We start from the raw sequence: 22,361 nt of genomic DNA on the forward strand, positions 1-22,361 counted from the left end.
AAATTAAGAAGTTTTTGCACAAACAAAACCAATGCAATTAAAATTAAAAGAGAAGCAGCAAATTAAGGGGGGAAATCTTTACAGCAAGTTTCTCTGATAAAGGTTTCATTTCCAAGATATAGAGGGAACTGAGTCAAATTTACAAGAAGAGCCATTCACCCTGATACATGATCAAAGGATGAACAGGCAGTTTTCAAAGGCTAGCAATGGCCACATGAAAAAAATGCTTTAAAACACTGTCAGAGAAATGCAAATTAAAACAACCCAAGTAAAGCCATTAAATTGGCTAAGCTGAGAAAAAAAGGAGAATGACAAATGCTGGAGGGGATGGAGGAAAACGCTGATGCATTGTTGGTGGAACTGTAAACTGGTCCAACACTTCTACAAAGTAATGTGGAACTATGCCCCAAGGGCTATTACATTGTTTGTACCCTTTGACCCAGAAATATTACTACTGGATCCACAAGGATCATCACTTCCCTCACACAGAGGAGGAAACTGAGGCCCAGGATTCCCATGGGCAGATGGTCACTGCCAAGGTGCGCTTACACAACAATTCACCACCTGAGCTCTCTAGTCAGAGCACAGAGGGCCGGCTCAGGGTTTGTTTCACACACACACACACACACACACACACACACACACACACACACACACACCCAGGAACATCCTCTAGCTTTGCTCAGTGTTTCAGTGCCCTTTGTGGGGTGATGTTATGGGACACCAGCTTTCCCACTGCCTGGCTCTGTAACTGCCCCCTCCCCCCTCTGCCCTGGGGTTTGGTCATTTGCACCATGGGGACAATCTCCCTGCCCTGCCCTCAGGCCAGAGCCTGTGTCCCTCCTCTGGCCAGCTCTGCCTACCGGCCCCACCCCTCAGCATACCTTCCAAAGGATGGTTCTTTGGTAGTGCTCCTCAGCCAGGAGTGTCTTCCTGGCCTCCTCCATCTGGGCCACGGTGTTTTCTCTCCAGAGATGAAACACCTGCCTGAAGGCAAAGCAGAGAGCCGCTGAGCAGTGCTGCCCCTGCCCCTCAGCCTGGGTCCCCCCTATCCCAAAGCCCGTTTGGGGGAGCCCTGGGGCAGGACATCTAGGCAGGCGAGACATGTCCAAGAGGTGTGAGGGGCAGGGTACCCAGCCCCCCACCCCGACATTAGAGAGCCCTCCTAGAAACATTACAACGTGGACCAGGCACTTCCCAAACTGCCCGAGGAGAAGACGCTGTTCTCTGTTCCCTAGAGTCTTTGGTCTTTCTTGGTACCCAGCAGGCACTTAATAGACGGCCACTTAATAGGTGCTCAGTAAAGGGTCAGAGAAGCTGGTATTTTCTCCCTTACTAGACTCTGGGCTCCTTACAGTCAAGGGCTGAATGGAGACCCCAGGCTCTGCACACAGCAGGTGGTTACTAAATGCAAGGTGTCTGAGCACAGGAGGCCCTTGGATGCTGCACAAGCCCACGTCTCTGAGGAGACAGAAATGAACACTGGCGGGTACCGGGGGGAACCTACTGCAAGAGCTCCCGGTGACGCTCATCTTCTCTCTCTGCCACCTGACGCAGGATGACTTTGACCCTGCCCTGATAAGTCTGAAGGAAAGAAAGCCTGAGATTTACCAACAAGAGCCCAGGCCACGGGGGCCCAACATCTCCCTCCTTGGTCTTAATCCACTGGACCTGCCCCCAACCCAAGAGGGTCCAATGTGTCCCATGCCATCGAAGGCACATGACCAGAGGAACCAGGCTCCTTCAGCCACACAGCCTGACCCTGGGCCTAACAGCCGGCCCATCTGCCTCTGGGATACCTCTCTTGGAACACATTTGGGGGGCCAGGATCCCCAGACAGAATAAAGGCTTACCTCTGCCCTGAGGCAGGGCAGTCCCTGTTTGTTTGGGGCTGACATTAAGGTGGCTTCCAGAAAGCTGAGAACAAACCACCCCCTAGGTGGACCCCAGTCAACAAGGAGCTGGCGACATCAGGCACAGCCAAGATGAGAAGCCCCCAGGGGTTAAAAAAGGGATCCTGTGATGCTGAACTGAGTCGGGCACCCCAGAGGGGAGGCCTCAAGGGCCCTCCCCTTTCAGCCACACTGTTCCTGGCTTCCTCCACAGACTACCGCCACAGGCCTCCTGGCTGTTCCTCCATCTCTGGCCTCCTCTGTATTCTCCCCCGTGTCTAGAAGACTCTCCTCCTTCCCTCCTCATCTCCACCCAACTTGGTCTTCCTTAGGCAGAAGGCCTTTCTGGCTGCTTCCTCACTGCTGGCATCATCCTGCTGAAATTCTGTCAGTTTGCCCTGGACAGAGTTTGTGGGCACATGGGAGTTCCCTAACAGCAGGTACTTAATGGCTTCTTGGAGACAAGAGGAAGGGAGGCCCAGAGGGGATGATACTGGCCAGGAAGGCAGGAGTTCCAAGCGGAGCCACCTGGGGAGGCCCAGACACAAGCTCTCTGGGGAGCACACAGGGAGGGCAGAGGCATGGTATGGGCACCGGGGTCAGAGAGCAAAGCCTCCTACCATCCACGCGGTCAAGGCCCTGCGCAGCAGCATCTGACGGTAATGGCGATCCGCGCGGGCCACCTTCTGCCACTTTGCATTCTGCAGGGCCATGTACTAGAGGGACGCATACACACACACACAGAGAAGGGAAAAATGAGTGGAGAAGGGGCACAGCAGCCAGGCAGTGGGGAGACAGGCTGGCGTTGGGGAGATGGGAACCTCCTTCTGGGCATTTCGAGCTAGTGCTCCTTCCAAGGGGACCAGGAGGAAGCCGGGCACCAGGCAGGCCGTAGGTGTCATCCCTACGGGGCCTGGATCTGAGCAATGCCCTCCGATGGTACCTCCACAGGCTGGTCATCCAGGGCTGCCCGCAGCTCACCTCTTGCCACTTGCTCCAGGTCCAACGTATGAGCAGGCCCGAGTTGAACACGGCAGCCCTCATCTCCCCAGCCTGCCTGAAGGAGGGAAATAGGGCAGGCGTTGGTTTTCATAGACAGCCTGGGCCCAAACCTCCAGCCCTCCTTTCTCCCCAGATCCCTAGGAGGAGCAGGTTGGGCAAGCTTTGAAATACAGCAAGAGAAACCATGAAATCCAAGCTGGACCCGTGCTCCCTCCCCTTGGTGTGCCCTCCCCCGGCCTGGTCAAACACCAGCAGGCTCCACAGGTCCTGGCAGGGCAGTGCTTTTGGTTGCCAGGACCCTGAAAGCCTGATGAAGGGGTCACTTTCAGTAGGGTAAAGGTCTGCAAAAGCTGCATGGGGAAAGGAGCCTGAGGAAGGAGGGATGGAGCCAGGGCTTGGAGGAAGGGGCCAGTGTCAAGGGGTAGAGACCACAGGCAGGGGAGTCAGTGCTAAGGACGAGAACTGGAACAAGAGAAGACATAGACAAAGAGGACGGGACCCGGACAAGGAACAAGGAGGCTTTGGGGGGACCCTGCTCCCACCTTAGAGGGTCTCCTTCCTGTAGAGACTGGACTAGAGGGCAGCTCAGCCTCCTGGGTGACCATGAGCTAAGGGGGACAGCAGCACAAGCCAGGGCTGGGCAGGGCCCTGAATGCCAGACAGAGGGTGCGAGGGACATCACCATACAGACAAAACCAGGGCCCAAAGGGCCTTTAGTCTGTGCCTACAGAGGATTGTTTGAAGGACCTGGGACCTTTGGCCTCTGGGCCACAAGAGCTGTCTCCTAAGTGTCTTCAGGGCTGCGTAAATGGAACCCATGCAGAGCCCAGAGCAAGGTAGGGGGGCCAAAGAGGCAGATTTAATGTGGAGGCCAGGAAGACTTTCCCAATGAGTAGGCGTGCCTCTCAGGACCCTTCCACTCAACATCTCAGAGGCAGAAAGGACCCCAGAGGTTCCCAGGCTCACCTTCCCCAGGAGTACCTCAAACCTTGGTGGGAGGGCTCTGTGCAAGGTCATACAGCCAGTCTGGTGAAGATGCATCCTCTGTCTCACCCCCCACATCCCTGAGGAGGGGTCACCACCCCTCACTCTAAGCCTCTACTGAAAGGAGCTCGGAGCTGTTCCACTTTGAGTAAATCCTCTGCATTCAAGATCTCTTTGGAAATGCTCCCAGGTTGACCCAGATGGGCCTCCCTGAACCTCCCCCTCTGGCCCTTGTTCGGCCCTCTGGGGCCAAGCAGAACAAAGCTCAGCCCTAGACACCTGTGTGGCTCTCACACCCCCTCACCAGCTCCTTCCACTGACTTCCTAAGACCTAGTTTCAGGTCCCCAAGCACCCTAGTCATGGTGCTCTGGAGGGACTATATCTTTTCCAAAAGGATGGGTGCCTGCAGCTGGCTGCAACATTCAGGATGCAGCCTGCCCAGGTCAGCACCCAATGGGGGCTCAATCTCTCCCCTCTTCTGTCCTTCCTGACTCAGAGCTCTGGGGGAGGGGCAGCCCAGGAGAACCCTCTGTCTCTCCCAGAGGACTGCCCTCCAGCTCTGCCCCCTCCTCTGGCCTTGGGTCCCTGGTTTTTAGCCTTCACCCCTCTTCCATTATACTTCATCCACTTCAAACCTATGGTCATCCAGCCCAACCATCCTCAGAAAGACTCACAGTGAAACCACATGGTGCTGAGGACCAAGGACTGTCCGGGCAGCACCAAGACCCTGGCCCAAAAAGGCTCAGCAAGGGAGGAGATGTGTAAGAGAAACCAAGAGGTACTTGCTGGGCTTGAAGGGCCTGAAGGTTCTCCCTCCAGATCTGGAAAGTCTTCTGCAGCTGCCTATGGTGATAATGGGCACATGCCATGGCCTGGCCCCCTCTTTCCGTGGAAAGCTCAGCTGTCCGCCAGCGCCATGTGGACCAGTACCGCCTGAGCACCTGCCGCTCAGCATGGAGGACAGCCTATGACAGAGAGGGGAAACAGAGGCCAGTGAGGAAGGCACCAATGAGGAAGACTCAGAACAGGAAGGAGATCAGCCCCAGAGCCCCATCCGGTGAGCTCCCTTCTACCCTGGCTGAGCTGAACCCCTCACGGCAACCCAGGCACTGCAACCTCTAACTGTCCTCCCCTATCAATGCCTATCAACATCTTACGCATCCCTTACAAATGAAAGTGAATGCTCCCACCTTCACAAAGCTCTCCAGGATTCCCCCAACCAGGTGGGATCTCTACTCCCTCCCATTTCCATAGGAACATAGATCGAGGGCTACAAGGAGGCCCAAAGAAACAGAGGCCCAGAGAGGCTGTGACTTCCCAGAATCCCAGATTGAGAGAGGAGACAGAATAGGCCTCAGAGGCCACCTGGTCCAAGCCCCTCATTTAACAGATAAGGAGCTGAGGCCCAGCAAGGTGGGAGGCCACACAGGTAAGAAGTGTGAGCTAGTAACTGGGAGCTGGGGTTTTTCTCTGCATCCCACTGCCCTGTCTCATTGATCCTCCTACATGGACAGCTCCAGCCATGTCTTATTCATCACTATGACCTGCTCCGCAGCTCCAATGAGGCCCTGTGTGCAGTAAGAACTCAGCAAGAGAGGCAGTGCCACAGGCCTGGGTTCAAATCCCGCCCCTGTCCCCCATCTGAGTAAGGGCAGGATAATGCTCTTCAGGGCACCCGCCTTGCCTGCTGGTGTAAGCCTTGCCTGAGATGAGGCAAGCTGCCCTCATAAGCACCTGCTGAGCAGACATATGAATTCAGTAAGGACAGAAGGCCTGGAAGCAGCTCTGTCCTGGCTAAGCAGCAGGGGTGAGGAAACAGATGTCTTTGCCACATGGCCTTGGAGGCCCCAGATAAAATCTGCAAGCCATGCCCTGACCACCCATGTACTGGGGGCTTCTGCACAGAGAGGAGCGTGGGCAGGGTGCCAGGCATGCTGCCCCTGCTGCAGAGGGAAAACTATTTACCATTCTCTCAGACAATCGGGCTTCTCGCTGAAGACACGTCTTCTGCCACCACGTATTAAATACCCATCTCTTCACCAACTCCCTACAAGGAAGAAGAGTAAAAAGGGCTGCCATTTACCCCACAATTTTAAGGACAAAGCCATGCCTGAGCCTCACTGCCTGGAAGTGTCATAGGGGGTAGATGCTATGGCCCTGCTATACAAGAGAGGAAGACCACACATCCAGGGAGACACAACTGGCCCTTGGGCCTTCTGACACCAGATTGTTGGAGGCCAGAATTTCCAGCCCCAGAACCAGAGCGGTGGAGGAGGTGGCAGCAGCCAGCCCTCAAGTCCAGCCGATCCACTAAAGGCTTCCTGGGTGAGCAAGCGGCCCTTCCCCTCGTTGGGACAAAGTGTTTCCTGACCTCAAGCCTAAACTGGTCCCTCTGCAGCCACACCCCAACCCTGCCTGCAGCTCTTCCCCTTTGGCTCTAGGAAGAGAGTTCTCAGACATCCTGAGCCCTCGCTCCTCTGCATCCTTAAACCCTGGAACCCAGAACTGAATGCCACATCCTATAGGATTGATGGGCACAGGGGACAGGGGACTCTCAGCTCCCTGTTATAGAAGTTTGGCCACCCCCCCCACCAGAGCCCAAGCCAAATCCATGGAGCCATCGATCATGGCACCCCCCAGTCCACCCCAGGCTTCTCTCCCCCAGCCCCTTTGGCCAAAGTAGCTCTTTTCCCAGGTCAAGAACCGACATCTACATAAACCAGTAACTCCAAATGGATGGATTTTGCCTTGCCTTTTAAGGATGGACTACAGCGATCCCCACCCAGCCTCCTCTCTGTAGGCCTCAGCCTCCTCCACAAAATGAGGGAGCTGGCAGCTGGATGACTGCCCCAAGTCCACCTGGTTCTAAACCCACAGTCAGGAGGCCAAGGGGCAGGCCCAGCTGGCCAGGAGCCCATACAGTCTCCTTATCTTTTACCCACTCAGAGCCACTGTTTGTCCAGCCCTAAAGTGGGAGTGACAACAGCTCTCAGAAGGGTCTCCTGGAGCTGCTGGAGGGACATGCTCTGTGAGACCCCTAAGGGGCTGCAAGGCCTTCAGTCTTCCATGAAACACTCTATTCTGCTCACTTCAGTCATTCACGAAGGCCAGAAAGCACCAACGCTGGGAACAGTTTTACCAGCCAGGATGCGCTCAACTACCCCAGAAACTAAACTCTACAGACCATCCACCGGTCCCTGGGGCTTTACAGTCTCGGGACAAGGCTGAGTCCCTGGACACAGAATACACTGCCTTCTGTGGGCCCCGAGGGGTGGCTGCCACAAACACCAGAATCTGCCCCCATCAGCTCCCCTGGGCCTCCTTGGCCCTCCACATCGGTCACAAGCACAGTGCCCCAGGAGGAGCCGCTGGACATCCCCACTGACGTGCGGGACCCCAGAGAAGTGAGGCAGGAGACGTAACTTCGTCTGCCTGGTAAAAGGCCGTTTCCTTGGATACACCCGGCATATCATTCAGGATGAGAAAAAATGCTTGGAGGGTCATGTCTCACCAAGGTCAGAGGGATGGAGGATGGGAAAGAGCCCATGGGGCTAGGAATCAGGAAACCTGGGTCCTGCTTCAGACAATGACATCAACCTTCTTCAGGACATTCCCAGATCAGGACCTCAGCTTCCTCATCTGGGAAATGTGGGGGCCTGGACAAGCTGGTCTCCAAGCCCACTGACAGCCTCCTTCCCTGCTCTGACCATCTAGGCTCTAGGCTCTAAAGGCCAAGCAGTCTATGAATACCACATCAAGATGCTATCAATTTAGCTTCAACCCCCCAAAGACATCTCTCAAAGCTCCTTCAGAAATACAGACAACCCAGGAGGACTTGAGTTCAAATCCAGCCTCGCACTTACTAGTTCTGTGACCCTGGGCAAGTAACTTGACCCCAACTGCTTCAAAAAAAAAAAAAAAAAAACAAAGCCCAACAGCAAGAGATAGAAAGAGAAATTCCATTCAAAGTTACTGAAGGCACTATAAAATATTTGGGAGTCTATTTGCCAAGACAAACCCAGGGCCTATATGAACATAACTATGAAACACTCTTCACGCGAATAAAATCAGATCTAAATAAATGGAGAAATATCAGTTGCTCATGGTTAGGCCGAGCTAATATAATAAAAATGACAATTCTACCTAAATTAATCTATCTATTCAGTGCCATACCAATCGAACTACCAAAATTTTTTTTTACTGAGCTGGACAAAATAATAACAAAATTCATTTGGAAAAACAAGAGGTCTAGAATATCTAGGATATTAATGAAAAGACATGCTAGGGATGGTGGTTTAGCCACACCAGATATTAAACTGTACTACACAGCAGCAGTCATCAAAACTGCCTGGTACTGGTTAAGAAACAGGGGTGTGGATCAGTGGTATAGGATAGGTACACAAGTAGGTGAAATCAACAAGTTTAGCAATCTACTCTTTGATAAACCCAAAGAAGCCAGTTTCTGGGCTAATAATTCACTATTTCACAAAACTGTTGGGAAAATTGGAAAATGGTAGGGCAAAAACTGGGCATAGACCAATATCTTACACCATATACCAAAATAAAGTCAAAATGGGTTCATGATTTAGGAGTAAAAGTTGATACTCTAAGTAATTTGGGAAAGCAAGGAATAGTTTACTTATCAGATTTGTGGAAAAGTAAAGAATTCATGACCCAACAAGAGATAGAGAGCATTACAAAATGCAAAGTGGATAATTTTGATTATGTCAAATTGAAATGTTTTTGTACAAAAAAAGCCAATGCAACAAGAATTAGGAGGGAAGCAGAAAATTGGGAGAAAATCTTTGCAACTAGTATCTCTGATAAAGGCCTCATTTCTAAAATATACAGGGAGCTAAGCCAAATATATAGGAATACAAGCCATTCCCCAATTGAGAAATGGTCAAAGGATATGAACAGGCAGTTTTCAGAGGAAGAAATTAAAGCTATATACAGGCATATGGAAAAATGCTCTGGATCGCTGCTGATTAGAGAAATGCAAATCAAAACAACTCTTAGATACCACATCTCTCCTGTCAGATTGGCTAAAATAACAAATCAGGAGAATGATAAATGCTGGAAAGGATGTGGGGAAATTGGAACATTGTTGCATTGCTGGTGGAGTTGCGAGCTGATCCAGCCATTTTGGAGGGCGGTGTGGAACTATGCCCAAAGGGCTATAGAAATGTTCATACCCTTTGACCCAGTAATACCACTTCTAGGGTTGTATCCCAAAGAAATCACGCAAGCGGGAAAAGGACCCATATGTACAAGAATATTTATAGCAGCTCTCTTTGTGGTAGCCAAGAATTGGAAAGCAAAGGGATGCCCATCAATTGGGGAATGGCTGAACAAGCTGTGGTATATGAAGGTGATGGAATACTATTGTGCCATAAGAAATGGGGATGATGCAGACTTCATAACAACCTGGAAAAACCTACACGACATAATGCTGAGTGAGCGGAGCAGAGCCAGGAGAACGTTGTGCACAGCCACAGATATGTGGATTCCGTGAGGACCAACCCTGAGATACTGCGCTTCTCTCAGCAACCTAAAGGGGCAAGGACAACTCCAGGGGACTCACGATGGAGAATGCTATCTTCATTCAGAGAAAGAACTGCGAAGTTTGAATACAGACTGAGGCACACTACTACATGCTCGCCTTTTCTGCTTCTCTTTTGTTTTTGGTTTTGGGTTTTTTTTTTTGTTTTTTTTTTGGTTCTGTTTCTTCTTTCTCATGATTCATTCCATTGGTCAAAATTCTTCTCCACGACTTGACTAGAGCATAAATTAATTCAATGCGAAGTTATACATGACAGTTATATGAGACTTCATGCCGTCTTGGGGAGGGAGGGGGGAGGGAGGGGAGAAAAACTGGAACTCAAAACTATGTAGAACCGTGTGTGGTAAACTAAAAATAAATAAAAAATAAATAAATAAATAAATAAATAAAAAAAAAAAAAGAAATACAAGCTGGCTGCTTTCAGGAAAACCTGGACAGACTTGTATGAGCTGACGTGGAGTGAGCAGAACTATAGAATGATTTATAGGCTGACAATGACACTGTAAAGAAAATCGACTGTGAAAGACTCAGCTGTGCGGATTGATGCAACACTCCATGACAATGCCAAAGGACTCATGATGACCAACACTATCTACCTCCAGAAAGACCCAATGACTCTGAATGCAGATTTTTTCCACTTTATTTTCCTGCTTTCCTTTTTGGCATCGTGGCTAACACAGAACTATGTTTTGTATGACTTCGTGCATATGGTATTTCTTGCCTTCTCAATAGGTGGGGGAAGGGAGGGAGAGAATTTGGACCCGAAAAGTTAAAAAAATGTTTTTACAAAGAAGCAAGCAATCCAGGCCTGCCACTTGCTTCCTACAGCTGTGACTGTGAACAAGGAGCACGATTTCTGAGCCTGTTTGCTCACTTTGTGGGCCAGAGCCAACACAGGGAGTCAATCACAGGACAAGGCCTCAGCGATCGCAAACAGCTCGTGCAGGGCCAGCAGCCACTGGTGGAGCGGCGGCGAAGAGCCCAGCTGTGTGATCCTGGACAAGCCACAGCCCATTTGCCTCAGCTTCTCCTCTGTAAAACGGGGGTAACAGCACCCACCTCCCAGGCTGTCACGAGGATCAAATGAAATACCACATGTGAAGGGCCTAGGACCGGGCCTAGCATCCAGAAAAAGGGCCTCACTGATGTCAGCTGCAACGAGCAGAGCGACTCAGCCGGTGACAGCCGCGTCAGAGGCAGGAATGGCTCTGGACGACTTGAGAAATCTGGCTGTCGATGTGTGACAAACCACGTGTCCAAGAAAATGAAGAAGAAGCCCGGGTCTCGACTGAAAGTGGTGAAAGCCACGGACGTTTCTGTCCTGGCTAACGAGGGTCTTGATTTTGCTGTGCTAGAGACACTGTTTTTCGGTTTGGTTTGTTTTTTTGATGGGGAGGGTGAGGAGGGTGGGGAGTGGGAAGGACAGATTAGTTTTGGTTTTTTTTTTTTTGGAGGGGGGAAGGCAGGGCAATTGGGGTTAAGTGACTTGCCCAAGGTCACACAGCTAGTAAGCGTGTCAAGTGTCTGAGGCCGGGTTTGACCTCAGGTCCTCCTGACTCCAGGGCCAGTGCTTTACTCACTGCACCACCAAAATAGGAAAAGAGAAGCAGAGACCTCTGAGGCCAGACCAAGGCCACCCTGGCAAACAAAAGCCGACAGGTAGATTGTGTCTCTGAGGACATGGCGTTCTGTACAAGTGGCAGAAATGTTGGTCTCTGGAACAGAAGGGGCCCGTGCCACCTCAGGATCAGAGGGACCAGCTGGAGCACAGCAGTGACCCCGTGTCAGGTACTTTCTGCATTGTGTTCAGTGACATCACTTCAGTCACAGCATGTACCGTCCTCCTGGCTTTGCTCACCTCTCTTGGCATCAGTGTGTACAAGTCAGACACCCCTCAGCATGGGTCCTGGCTCAGCTATCACCCAACAGGACCCAACTCTCCGCCCTGGCTCCTGACAGCCTAGGAAACCAAGGCCAAACTCCTCAGTGTGGCATCAGAATCCTTTCGTAGTCCATGGACACAAAAGGCCTTGACCACCAGCTTCTCAAGCATCCATTTTGCCCAGCCCCCTTCCACGAGGCCAAGTCCCTAAGTCCTCACTGCCCTCTCTACAGAATCCTGTCCAAAGTCCTCGGACTCAACTCCATGGGTCCTCCAGACCTCATCTCCCACTCCTCCAAAACACACACGTTTTTGGCCAGTCATGGTAGTCTGCTTCGTGCATCTCTGAATCCCTCAAACGAGGTGCTTATTAAGGGCTTGGCACAGTGCTTCACACAGCACTTCATAAACATTGGTTCCCATCCTTCCCCCAGCCCCCCATGGCCTCTCCCACCCCAGCCTCAAACTCCTAATCCTGTTTATTCTAAAGGGCCTCTCCTCAGGAAAGTGGTTCCTGGCTCCAGCCCACTCTGACCTCCTCCTGCCTACATCCCAACAGTACTTACCAGCCTCAACACAAACATTTAAAAAAACATTTCCCTAAAAGTAAACAGAACAAGAAGACCCTGAATCCCACCCAACCAAATCACAGCCCCAGAACCATTTGCAGTTTTAAAAGAAAAGACAAAAAATTCAAACAGTCTGTACTTTATCCACCTAGTGGCAAATTTGCTGGGGAAATGTCCTGCACCCTTCCTTAGCTGCTTCTTGGTGTTAGTCTCATGTCTCCTCTCCAAAGTGATACGCAGAGCTGGGCAGGCTGGTCAAAGCCCTGTTTTCTGCGTGTCTTCACTCCCCAGTGCTTAGCTCGGCCCTCTCCTGGCCTTCAGGAGGGGCCCAAGGCTGAGAATGAGCTTCTGGGCCCTTGGGCAACAGTCTATAGAAGGTCCCTCCAGCCACCAGATTTCCCAGTGCTCCTGAGCCGCTGGTCTGACGGCCTTTCACAATCCAGTCAATCAGTCACCTATGCCACACAGCACCAGGGCACTGGAATGGGCACAGAGGACACTGAATATTTTCATTCCTTCAGGCCGCATTTCTTGCGTTCCTGATGTGAGCAGGATCCTATGCTAGACTCACTGGAGTACACAGAGATGTCCAAGGTACTATTCCTCCTCTCCTATAGGAAACACTTGAAAAAGGCTGAAAAGTCAAGTGGGAGGATGAGAAGCAGTCCTGGGAAATCAATGAAGGCCTGCTGAGATGATGCAAGCTACAGACCCCTCCTGGGAAACAGCTTACTAATCTGGAAAGCTAAAGGACCAGAATGTGCAATGCAGAGGAAGCAACCACTGGGCCTCTTCCGGAAAAAGACCCCTCATCCAACACTCCCGGAAGGTTCAAATTCTCAGGGACTCCCCAGTACTGAGGGCATCTAAAGAGGGTGACTCTGGAGCTGGTGCCCCTGCAAGCCACAAGCCTCGGTGCCCACCTACCTGTGAAAGCTTGAAGCCTCTGTCCGCCTCACCCGCTGCTCCCGCCGCTGGAGGCTGAAGCTTTTCCAGGCCTGGAAGAGCACGGACAGGTTTCTGCTGCGATAGTGGTGCTCAGCTTTGGCAGACTGCATCTGAACAAAAGGAACGGCACAGGAGATAAAGAGGGCAAAGGGAAAGTTATCAAAAGAAGTGCAAACCACCAAGCACCCCATGAAAAGTGTCCCAAAGCATGAACAAGAAGACAGATGCAGGGAATCCCCATCTCAGCCCCCATACTGGCAAAGGTGACATTCATCAGGAATCATCAGTGATGGATGGGCTGTGGGAAGACAGGCCCACCATGCTGGGAAGCAATCTGGAATTGAGAAAAGTTACTAAAATGTTCACACTCATGATCTCAGGACCAGGTACACAAAAAAAAAAGAAAGGTCCATTATTTACCAACAAGAAGGTTCCCTACGGTATCCAGATGGTTCACCAACCCCAGTCTCTCCCCCCGATCCCACGTCACCAAATGCCTACTGGACATTTTAAACTGAGTGTCCCAGAAACACCTCAAACTCAACATGGCCAAAAGAGAAGTAGATTCTCTCTCTGCCCACCCCACCCCTCCGACTTCCTCCAAACTGCCCTACTTCTGATGAAGGCCCCACCAGCCTTCTGGTTTTCCAGGATTGTAACTCCGGCATTACTCTCAACTCACCCTTGGTCACTCTTCGTGGCCATAAATCACCAAATGTTGCCAGCTCCATTTCCTCTCTCCTCCCACCGAGATAACTGGGACCTGCCTCCCCACCCCAGACACCATCCCCTACACAGTCACCAGCCACTTTCCATCAGTGTAGGTCGGAAGGCACTGCATGCAATTACGCCTACTCCGTAAAGATGCACATCTGTTTGGCACAACCTGGCCCCAAGCCCTCTCCAGCCTCACCGGACAGTATTATCTGGACTCCCAAGCTCTGTTTCCCACAAGTGACACATTGTTTCCCATCTCGGTGCTTTTGCACTGGCCATCCCCCATAAAAGGAATGCCCTCCCTCCTCCCTCTGCCTCACAGAATCCCTCCGGAGGAACCTCAAGCACCACCTTCCGCAGGAGCCTTTCCTGATCCCTAGCCTCCCCCAAAGGCTACACACCCTCGTCCAGCTGCCTTGTGTTTCACTACTTTAGACTGAGTCTGAAAATGCTTCCATGCGTCCTTGTCTCCTGCATGGACTGGAAGCCCCCCTATGAGCAGGGATGGTGGCATTTCTTTGTCCTTGTAGCCCCAGGGCCCAGCCTGTGAGGGATACCTCCTAATGCTTAAGCAGGCACCCCCTGAGCAGGGTGTGGTTCATGAATGTAGTGAGATTATTGTACTGTAAGAAAGAGCACATAGGAAGAACCTGGAGACCCCGAGAAGACTTGTATGAACAGATGTTCCCAACAGAGAGAGGAGCAGGTATGGGAGAGCACTGCCACTAAACTCAGTTAAAGGACAGATGATGAACAAAGGGGGCCAGGGGCCAAATGTCACAGACACAGACACAGTCACTGTGTCCTGGGCTTTGTTCTAGCTAAGGACTTGGGGGCCAAAAGTCCCCTTTGAAAAGACAAGTATGTCTGGAAGCTGCCACCAATGAGCTCATGCCCAATTCCTGGTTAATGGCCCTGCCGAGATGAGCTGACAACACCACTGAGTGCCAGCCTGGGACACGAGCAGGCAGCAGAGAGGAAGGGGGCACTGATTCCACCTCTCTTTGTACACCCAGCACCTAACACCCAGGGTGCCAGGCACGCGGTGTGCTCCATAAACGCTTCTTGGTGCCTGCTGGCCTCCTGGGCCCATGACAGCCAGCCCTGGCAGCCACACCCGAAGTCAAGGAGCGCCATGCCTCTGGGTCCATCCAAGATCTCTGAGATGGCACCCCACTCTGGTATTCTGTGATTCTGCTAAGATAGTACGGGAGGGCCACCGAGGTGCATCTTAATTTACTTCAGCTATGTTCCTCCCAATCCCCAACAGCCAGCACAGGACCCTGCACACAGGAGGCAGACCCCACAAGGGTTTTAATGAGATGGCCCAAGACGGGGAACCACAGGTCTATCACAGAAGAATTAAAGATACTCTAATTACCAAACCCCCTTTTAGTGCAACTCCTCAGGGCTCCTAATTGGTGCTAAACTGACCATCTTGGATTTCGCTGCTGCTCCCTGCCAAGTCTGCAGGGGAGATAACAAAGAAAAGTAAGAGGCCTTGCTCCTCAGCCCAGGTGATCTGAGAAACAAAGGCTTCTGTGATTTTTTAAAAGCTTGTGCACCTCAATGGGAAGACATCTTTGGGAAACCAGAGGGAGGAAGCAAAGGAGGGGAGAGGTGAAGGAGCGACCTTTCAGGCTTCCCAATCTGCTTGGGGGGAGAATTCCAGGACTGAGAGAGATAAGAATTCCAGGCCAGGGACAGCATGGCCAGCATGGGCCCTGGGGCTAGACAGACACCATCAGTGTGACCTCCAAGAGTCCTATGAGGGACTGCTTTGTGTATGTGGAGATCAGACCTCAAGGAGGGCCAGACTACACCCAAAAGAGTCACTGAAGGGTCAGTAGGAGAGCAAAAATATAATCCCCATTCCTGCCAAGAAGCTGCAAAGAAAAGGGAGGGACCCTAGCATCCTGGCAGAGGTGAGGCTCCAGGGTGGGACATGGCCCACAACCTAAGATTTTTTTCAACAGATAAATCAGTTTTCCTGAAATTTTTACATCTTCTTTCTCTTGCTTTTTAAAAAAAAATTCTTTGTCATAAGGACTGGCTCTTTTGGAAGGACAAAGAGAAGGGGGAATTTAGGAGATGTCAGGGCATGAGAAAAACTTAAATCTATTTTTAAAAAGGAGCAGGAGCTTGGGCCATCTCTTGAGGAAGATCCTAGGGGAGGCCTGTGGGACACCTGCCTCGCCTCCTCTGTCTTGTTCCTGTCCCTCCACAGAACATAGCTAGGAGGTGCCCTGGCAGGGTCAGCAGAGCTGCAAAGGCCACCCCACCCCCGGTCTTTTGAGCGAGGACTGGTCTAACTAAAAGCAGAGAAACCCTGTGCAGGTCGGCATGGGGACGTTCTTCAGAGTCCAAGAGGGGCACAACTTTTGTGAGTGAAAGGCCCAGCCCCTGCCTAAGTGCAGAGTGGCAGGGCTAATGCCAAGGGAGGGCCTGGCCCCCCACAGACCACACATGCCCAGTCAGCAGGGACTGTGTCTTCATAACCTGTGTATCAGCACCAAATCATGCAATTTGTTTGAGTGAGTTTGTGAATCTTAGCTGTGAGAACTTCTTTGACCTCCACACATAGCTGGCTCGGTGACTCAGGTCTCAGCCCAGGGGTTGGCTTTAGTCTTGGCATTAGGAGGACCTTAATGCAACTCCCAGCCCAGTGGTAATGCTACCTGCACAGAGAGCTCACTACCCCCTCAGGGAGCTCTGTGAGAAATGTCTGTCTTATATTGACTAAAAATCTATCTCCCAGAGATGTCACGAATGGGTTCTGTTCCTGCCAACCAAGACTGCCTAGAACCCATCTAAGCCTTCTGCCATATAAGGGCCTGTGAACATCTGAGGGCAGCTCCAGTGATCCCCCAAGGCCTGGGCCCAATCAACACCTCCAGGTCCTTGGACTGGTTTTCTGATGACATGGCCTCAGAGTGCATCCCCAGCCCAGAACAGAACACAATGGCACAGCTGTGGGCAGAACAGGGCAGAGGACAATGGCACCATCTCCCCTCCCTTGTTCTCTCTAGTGATGCTGTCTACACTGACTTTTTGGCTCTTTGGTTGCCGCGTTGTACTATCTCATAGGTCCTGGAGGGAAAGCTGCAGGGACCCTCAGGGACCATAGACTCCAACTCCTCTCATTTTACAGAGAAGTAAACTGAGACTAAAAAATGGGAGTGACCTGCCCAGGGTCACACAGCTATTCAGTGCCTGCAGAGGGATTTAAACTCAAGTACAAGAGAGCTAAGCCCACCCCCCACCAACTTTCAGCTTGCCTTCCATCTGTGTCTTCTATGGGCCCTGCTGGGCCTGTTGTCTCCACACTGGAGACAAGCTTCCTGAGGGCAAGCATCAGGTTTGTGCTTTGTCTCAGTATCTCCAAAGCCTGGCACACCCAGTGGCAAGTAAACACTGGCTGATTAACTTGTCTTGCAGGACGCTGCCAGGAGCAGGCCCAAGCAGTGACCTGTGTGTGTGTCCTGGGATGGGTAGTTTGCTGCTGAGACTCAATTCACATTTTGAACCCAAAACAACAGACTGAGCCACTGCTGCTCTGGGTTAGCTCCTGCTGGTGGCTGCTGCTGCTGACCCCGATGGCCCACCAACAAGGAAGGAGGGGGCGTTGCTGCTGCACTATGCCCCTTTCCTAAGACTGCATAGGGCTGCCCTGCCCACTGCCACCTGCCTCCTTCAAGGCTCCAAAACAATGACATTTTAGATGCTGGGATCAAGAATGAGGGGTTCGGCTCCCTCGACCTTCTCCAGGTAGAAGCAGACAAGTAGTCCTGAGCAGCCACCCTGGCACAATGCTTGGCTACCAAGAACGAATGGGGCCAAGCCTGGGAAAACTAGGAGGCAGGTGCCTGGCTTTCTGGGAGTTTCCATTTCCCCTTTCTCTGACTTGGCACCCAGAGATCCCAGAAAAGCACGAGGCCTGGAGCCCTCCAGCTGTCCCAGACCCTTTCCTTCTTCCCTCCCTCCCCATGGTACCACTTCTGCTTCCTTCAAGGCCTGATGAAGCAACTGGTACACAATCCCCCCGGCAAATTCAAGCAAAGGCCTCAATGGTCCATTTTCATTTCCAAGAACTCCCTACCTGTTTGCGTCTGCTCTCCTGGGCATTCTGTGACCACAGCCAGAGGCACTTACGTAATAAGGCATCCCTGGAAAACAAGAAGGAAACCCTTAAGAACATTTGGGGGACCTCGTGGTCATGGGCTCACCTCGGCTTTGTCACCTGCCAACAGTAAGCCCAGCAAATGTCATCCTCACCTCCTGGAAAGAAACTGAGGCACAGAGAGGGGCACTACCTTGTGAGCGAACATATCAGTGAGGTTCTGAGGCAGGACCTGAGCCCAAGCCTCTTGACACTCCCTCACCACTCCATACTTGATTACCCTTAACAAAAAATCCAACTGAGAGGTGCCAAGGTTTCTGCAGGAGGAAGAGGCTGGTGCTTGGCTTCAGTTACTATGGCAGAAAAATCCTTAGGGAAGAAAAGAAAAGGGGAAACAGGGAATGGGAGCTTCTGGACAGTCAGGGGCCCATCATCAGCTGCACGGCCCTGGGTAGGCCCAGAGCTCCCGCTGCAGCGTCTCGGTCTGCTCAGATCAGCCACAGAGTATCGAGATCTCAAAGCTCCCTCCCAGCCCAGAACCTTCAGGCTCCATCTAGAGATCACATACAGATGAGATCAACAGCTGCCCCTATCCTGCCAAGCTAAAAAAAGCAACGTGTGACCTAGGGACCTGAGAGCATTTTCAAGAGAGGCTGAAATGAAGGAGGCGGGTGTTGTGATGGCACACGTGTTGTGATGACACACGTGCTGTGGGGCAGGAGGGTCCCCATGGCATCTGAGAGAAGGTGGCAGCAGGGTTGGGGTTTATTCTGAAGAGTGGTTGGCACTAGGCCCAAAGGGCCATCAAAAAGGACATAATCTTTGACCCAGTAATACCACTCCCAGGTGTATACTCCAAAGAGATCATAAAAAAAAGAGAAAAGGACCTATGTGTACCAAAATATTGATAGCAGCTTTTCGTGGTGGCAAAGAACTGGAAATTGAGGGGATGCCCATCCACTGGGAAATGGCTGAACAAGCTGTGGTATCTGCTTGTGATGGGAATACCCTTGTGTTATAAGAAATGACAAGGACCATATCTTTCCGGTCAGATTGGCTAACATGACAAAACAGGAAAATGATAAATGCTAGAGAGGATGTGGGAAAATTGGAACACTGTTACATTGTTAGTGGAGTTGTGAATTGATCCAGCCGTTATGGAGAGCAATTTGGAACTCTGCCCAAAGGGCTATAAAAATGTGCATACCCTTTGACCCAGTAATACCACTGCTAGGACTGTACCCCAAAGAGATCACACAAGTGGGAAAGGGACCCGCACGTACAAAGATGTTTATAGCAGCTCTTTTTGTGGTGGCAAAGAACTGGAAATCAAGGGGATGCTCATCAATTGGGGAATGGCTGAACAAGTCGCGGTATATGAATGTAATGGAATACTATTGTGCTATAAGAAATGAGGAGCAGATGGACTTCATTACAACCTGGAAAGACTTATATGAACTGATGCTGAGTGAGGGGAGCAGAACCAGGAGAACATTATACACGATCACAGATACACAGTATCTGTCAGACTCTGTTAGACTTGGCTCCTCTCATCAATGCAAGGTTCAAAGACAACTCCAAGAGACTCATGATGGAAAAAAGCTATGCACATCCAGAGGAAGAATTATGGAGTCTGAAGGCAGATTGAGGCAAACTATTGGCTCTTTGTTTTTTCCTTCTTTTTTGGTTTTGTTTCTTCTCTCGTGATTCATTCCATTGGTCATAATTCTTCTTTACAACTGGACTATTACGTAAATAAGTTCATTCTGAAGGTACATGTAGAACCTACATTGGATTACATGCCGTCTTGGGGGTAGGGAGGAGGAGAGGGAGGGAGAGAAAATTTGGAACCCAAAAACTTGTGGAATTGAATGTTGTAAACTAAAACTAAAAAAAAAAAAGTATAAAAGAAAAAGAAATGACAAGGGGGTAGTTTCAGAAAAACCTGGGAAGTCTTATAAGGGCTGATGCAAAGTGAAGTGAGCAGAACCCTGTTGTCTTTGTCATCAGTAACAGCAACGCTACGTGATCATCGGCCGTAAAGACTTACTACCCTCAGCAACGCGACGATCCGAGACAATTCTACAGACCTGCAGTGAGAAATGCTCTCCAGCTCCAGAGAAAGCGCCGCTCCAACGAAGTCTGAAGGCACATCGAAGCATAGTATTTTTTGCTTTATTTTTTACACGGTTCTTTTTTTGGTCTGTGTTTTCTTTCACAACATGGCTAATATGGAAATATGTTTCACATGATGGCATATGTATAACTTATATGCTTGCCCTCTCAGGGAGGGGGGAGGGAGAGAATTTGGAACTCAAAAATTTAAAAAATAAATGTTAAAAATTGTTTTTACACCTAACTGGAAAAAATATAAACCTCAAAAAATAAATTTGGGGTTTGTTCGGGGTTTTTTTTTTACTTTTCCTATAACTTCAGCCTTGATTACATGTGTACTTAATGTGTTCAGATTGTTCTACTTTTCTAAGGCTTTTTTGCATAAAGAAATCCACAAATCAGAAAATCACACTCCCTGGCCTAGCCACGTGCCACACCAAGGGCATGGCGGGGGGCTCGGGGCAGGTGGTCTGAGCATGTGGCAACTAACCATTAAGAGATGAACTGACTGGATTATACACAAACCGTCAGCACTAGAAGGGACTTGGGGACCACCTCACACACACCGTGCATTCTACACATGAGGAGACCGAGGCGCAGAGGGGGAGAAGCTCAGTGCTCCGGATCACAGTTAGCAGCGCTGACATGCCAAACAACGGTGCCCCTGAGAAGGGCTGTTCATCAGGCCAACACAGCTGGACAGAAGCATCTTTGGGGGACATCCGCTTCCCTTTGCTCCAATCTGACATTCCCCAGACAACCTTTAGTCTGGAATTTGGTTACCCAGGAGGCCTCACTGTGCAGCCAAGTGAGGAGGGGCCTGAGCAGACACAGTCAGGCTGCCTGGGCTCCAGCTCCCTCCTTACCATTACCCCTCCCCCAAGAAATGAATAAATTAGCATACTGGCTCACAAATCAATCTCTCCCAGGTTAGTGTCAATGACACCTTGGTGGCATGCGCAGACATATGTACACACACACACACACAGACACACACACACGGGAGCACACAGAGGTTTAGGGCTTCTTGAAGGTCCTTAGGAGCCACCAAACCTGACTCCCTCATTTCACAGATGAGGGAACTAAGGCAGAGATGAGTAAGTGGCTCTCCAAGGGTCACAAAGCTAGGTAGAATTCAGCCTTAGGTCTTCCTGACCTCAAGTCCAGGGCTCTACCCACCACACTATCCTGCCTCGAGGCAGCCCTGGATGTGGCCAGCAGACAGGCAGTATTCCCAGGAGACCTGCCTCCCCCAGTGAGCCCTCTGAAGATGGGAGCCAGCAAGGTCATGGAAGGCCTTGAGTTGACTTCAGAAGTGCCCAAGCCCCTAGCCTGTGCCCTCACCCACATTCCCTCTCCACTATGCTTCCCCCTCTTGACTGAGCACAGGAGACCACCTGGCGCTAGCCTGCCTTTCTCCGATCTCTTCTGGGGTGGAGGGAGCTATATGTGGAACTGATACACACCCACCCAAAAGGAAGGCCCTGCTGAGGAAATCTCACCAGGAAGAAACAAAAACACCCCCACTGCATGACAACCACCCACTGCCGAGGTTTCATCCCTTTTGGGGTGAGCAGAACCAAGGAAATGGCAACCTCCACAATGACCCGGAGAAGGCAGCCCCACAAGTCCTGGAAAACTGGATCATTCCATGACCTATGTGGCTCTGCCTCAAGAGGGCTGAAAGAGGAAAGGCAGCAGCTGGCAGGAAGGTCCCAGGCCAGGATCCCGGTACCTGTAATGGTCATGAGCCCGGAGGAGCTGGGGCAGGTGCCTCTCATCCTCTCTCTGTTCAGCTCGAGCACACCAGCAGCGCCAGAACCTCTGCAAAAGCTGGAGACAGAGAAGAAAGGGGAACACACATGAGGGGAGAAGGGGGACCCTCCTGTCAGTGCCCACAGATTCTCACAGAAGAGGCACTTCATCCTCAAAGCCTCCGGGCCATCAGAGCAGATGTGACCCATCTTACAGGTGAGCAGACTGAGGCACCAAGGGGACATAGCCAAGATGTGTTGGCAATGGGCTCGGGAGCCCAAGTCTAGCAGCCCTCCTGCCAGAAGGACAGCAGAGAGGCGGAGCCTGCCCACAGGAACACAGGCATGAAGGCACGCTCCCTGTCTGGGCTGCACTGGGGCCACTCCACTTGGAAGTCAAAGACATTCTTTTTGACTTGAGAAATGAGACTGTGGGCAGCCTCCCCTTCCCACACTAGGTGGCTTCCTGCCACTATATTCTACCCAGCACTGGAGGCCTCAAGGGGACTGACCCAAGGTCACAGCTGAGTCTAGAGCTCAGGGCCTCCAGGTTCAAGATCCTATGTTCTTCATTCTGGGCCTCCCTGTCCTCTCAATAAGTAGTAACTATCTGAAATAATGTTATGCCCCAAACAGTCAGGTAAACAACAGCTGTGGTTGCTGACAGAATGCTTAATGAGAGCACAGCCCATAACCATCTCAGATATGGAACCACCCAATTTTCTTGGTCCTAACCTGGGGTCTCACAAAGCAAAAAAAAAAGCATCGAGTATTGATTTCCATCACAAACTCACTCCCAGGGCCTGAGCCTGAG

At 51.1% G+C, this 22,361-nt stretch overlaps 1 protein-coding gene across 1 annotated transcript in view; it reads right to left on the reverse strand.

The window, feature by feature from the left end:
• Positions 1-22,361, reverse strand: part of SFI1 (SFI1 centrin binding protein) — a 69,539-nt gene that overhangs the window by 15,205 nt on the left and 31,973 nt on the right. The window contains exons 13-21 of the mRNA XM_036761309.1: positions 21,529-21,626; positions 17,658-17,724; positions 12,821-12,951; positions 5,845-5,926; positions 4,662-4,844; positions 2,874-2,945; positions 2,513-2,608; positions 1,508-1,584; positions 885-987 (exon numbers count right to left, since the gene is read on the reverse strand). Of these exons, the coding sequence (XP_036617204.1) occupies positions 885-987; positions 1,508-1,584; positions 2,513-2,608; positions 2,874-2,945; positions 4,662-4,844; positions 5,845-5,926; positions 12,821-12,951; positions 17,658-17,724; positions 21,529-21,626 (909 nt within the window). The remainder of the gene's footprint in view (positions 1-884; positions 988-1,507; positions 1,585-2,512; positions 2,609-2,873; positions 2,946-4,661; positions 4,845-5,844; positions 5,927-12,820; positions 12,952-17,657; positions 17,725-21,528; positions 21,627-22,361) is intronic.

The sequence above is a fragment of the Trichosurus vulpecula genome, chromosome 1 (genome assembly GCF_011100635.1).
Source record: "Trichosurus vulpecula isolate mTriVul1 chromosome 1, mTriVul1.pri, whole genome shotgun sequence".
NCBI classification, from domain to species: domain Eukaryota; kingdom Metazoa; phylum Chordata; class Mammalia; order Diprotodontia; family Phalangeridae; genus Trichosurus; species Trichosurus vulpecula.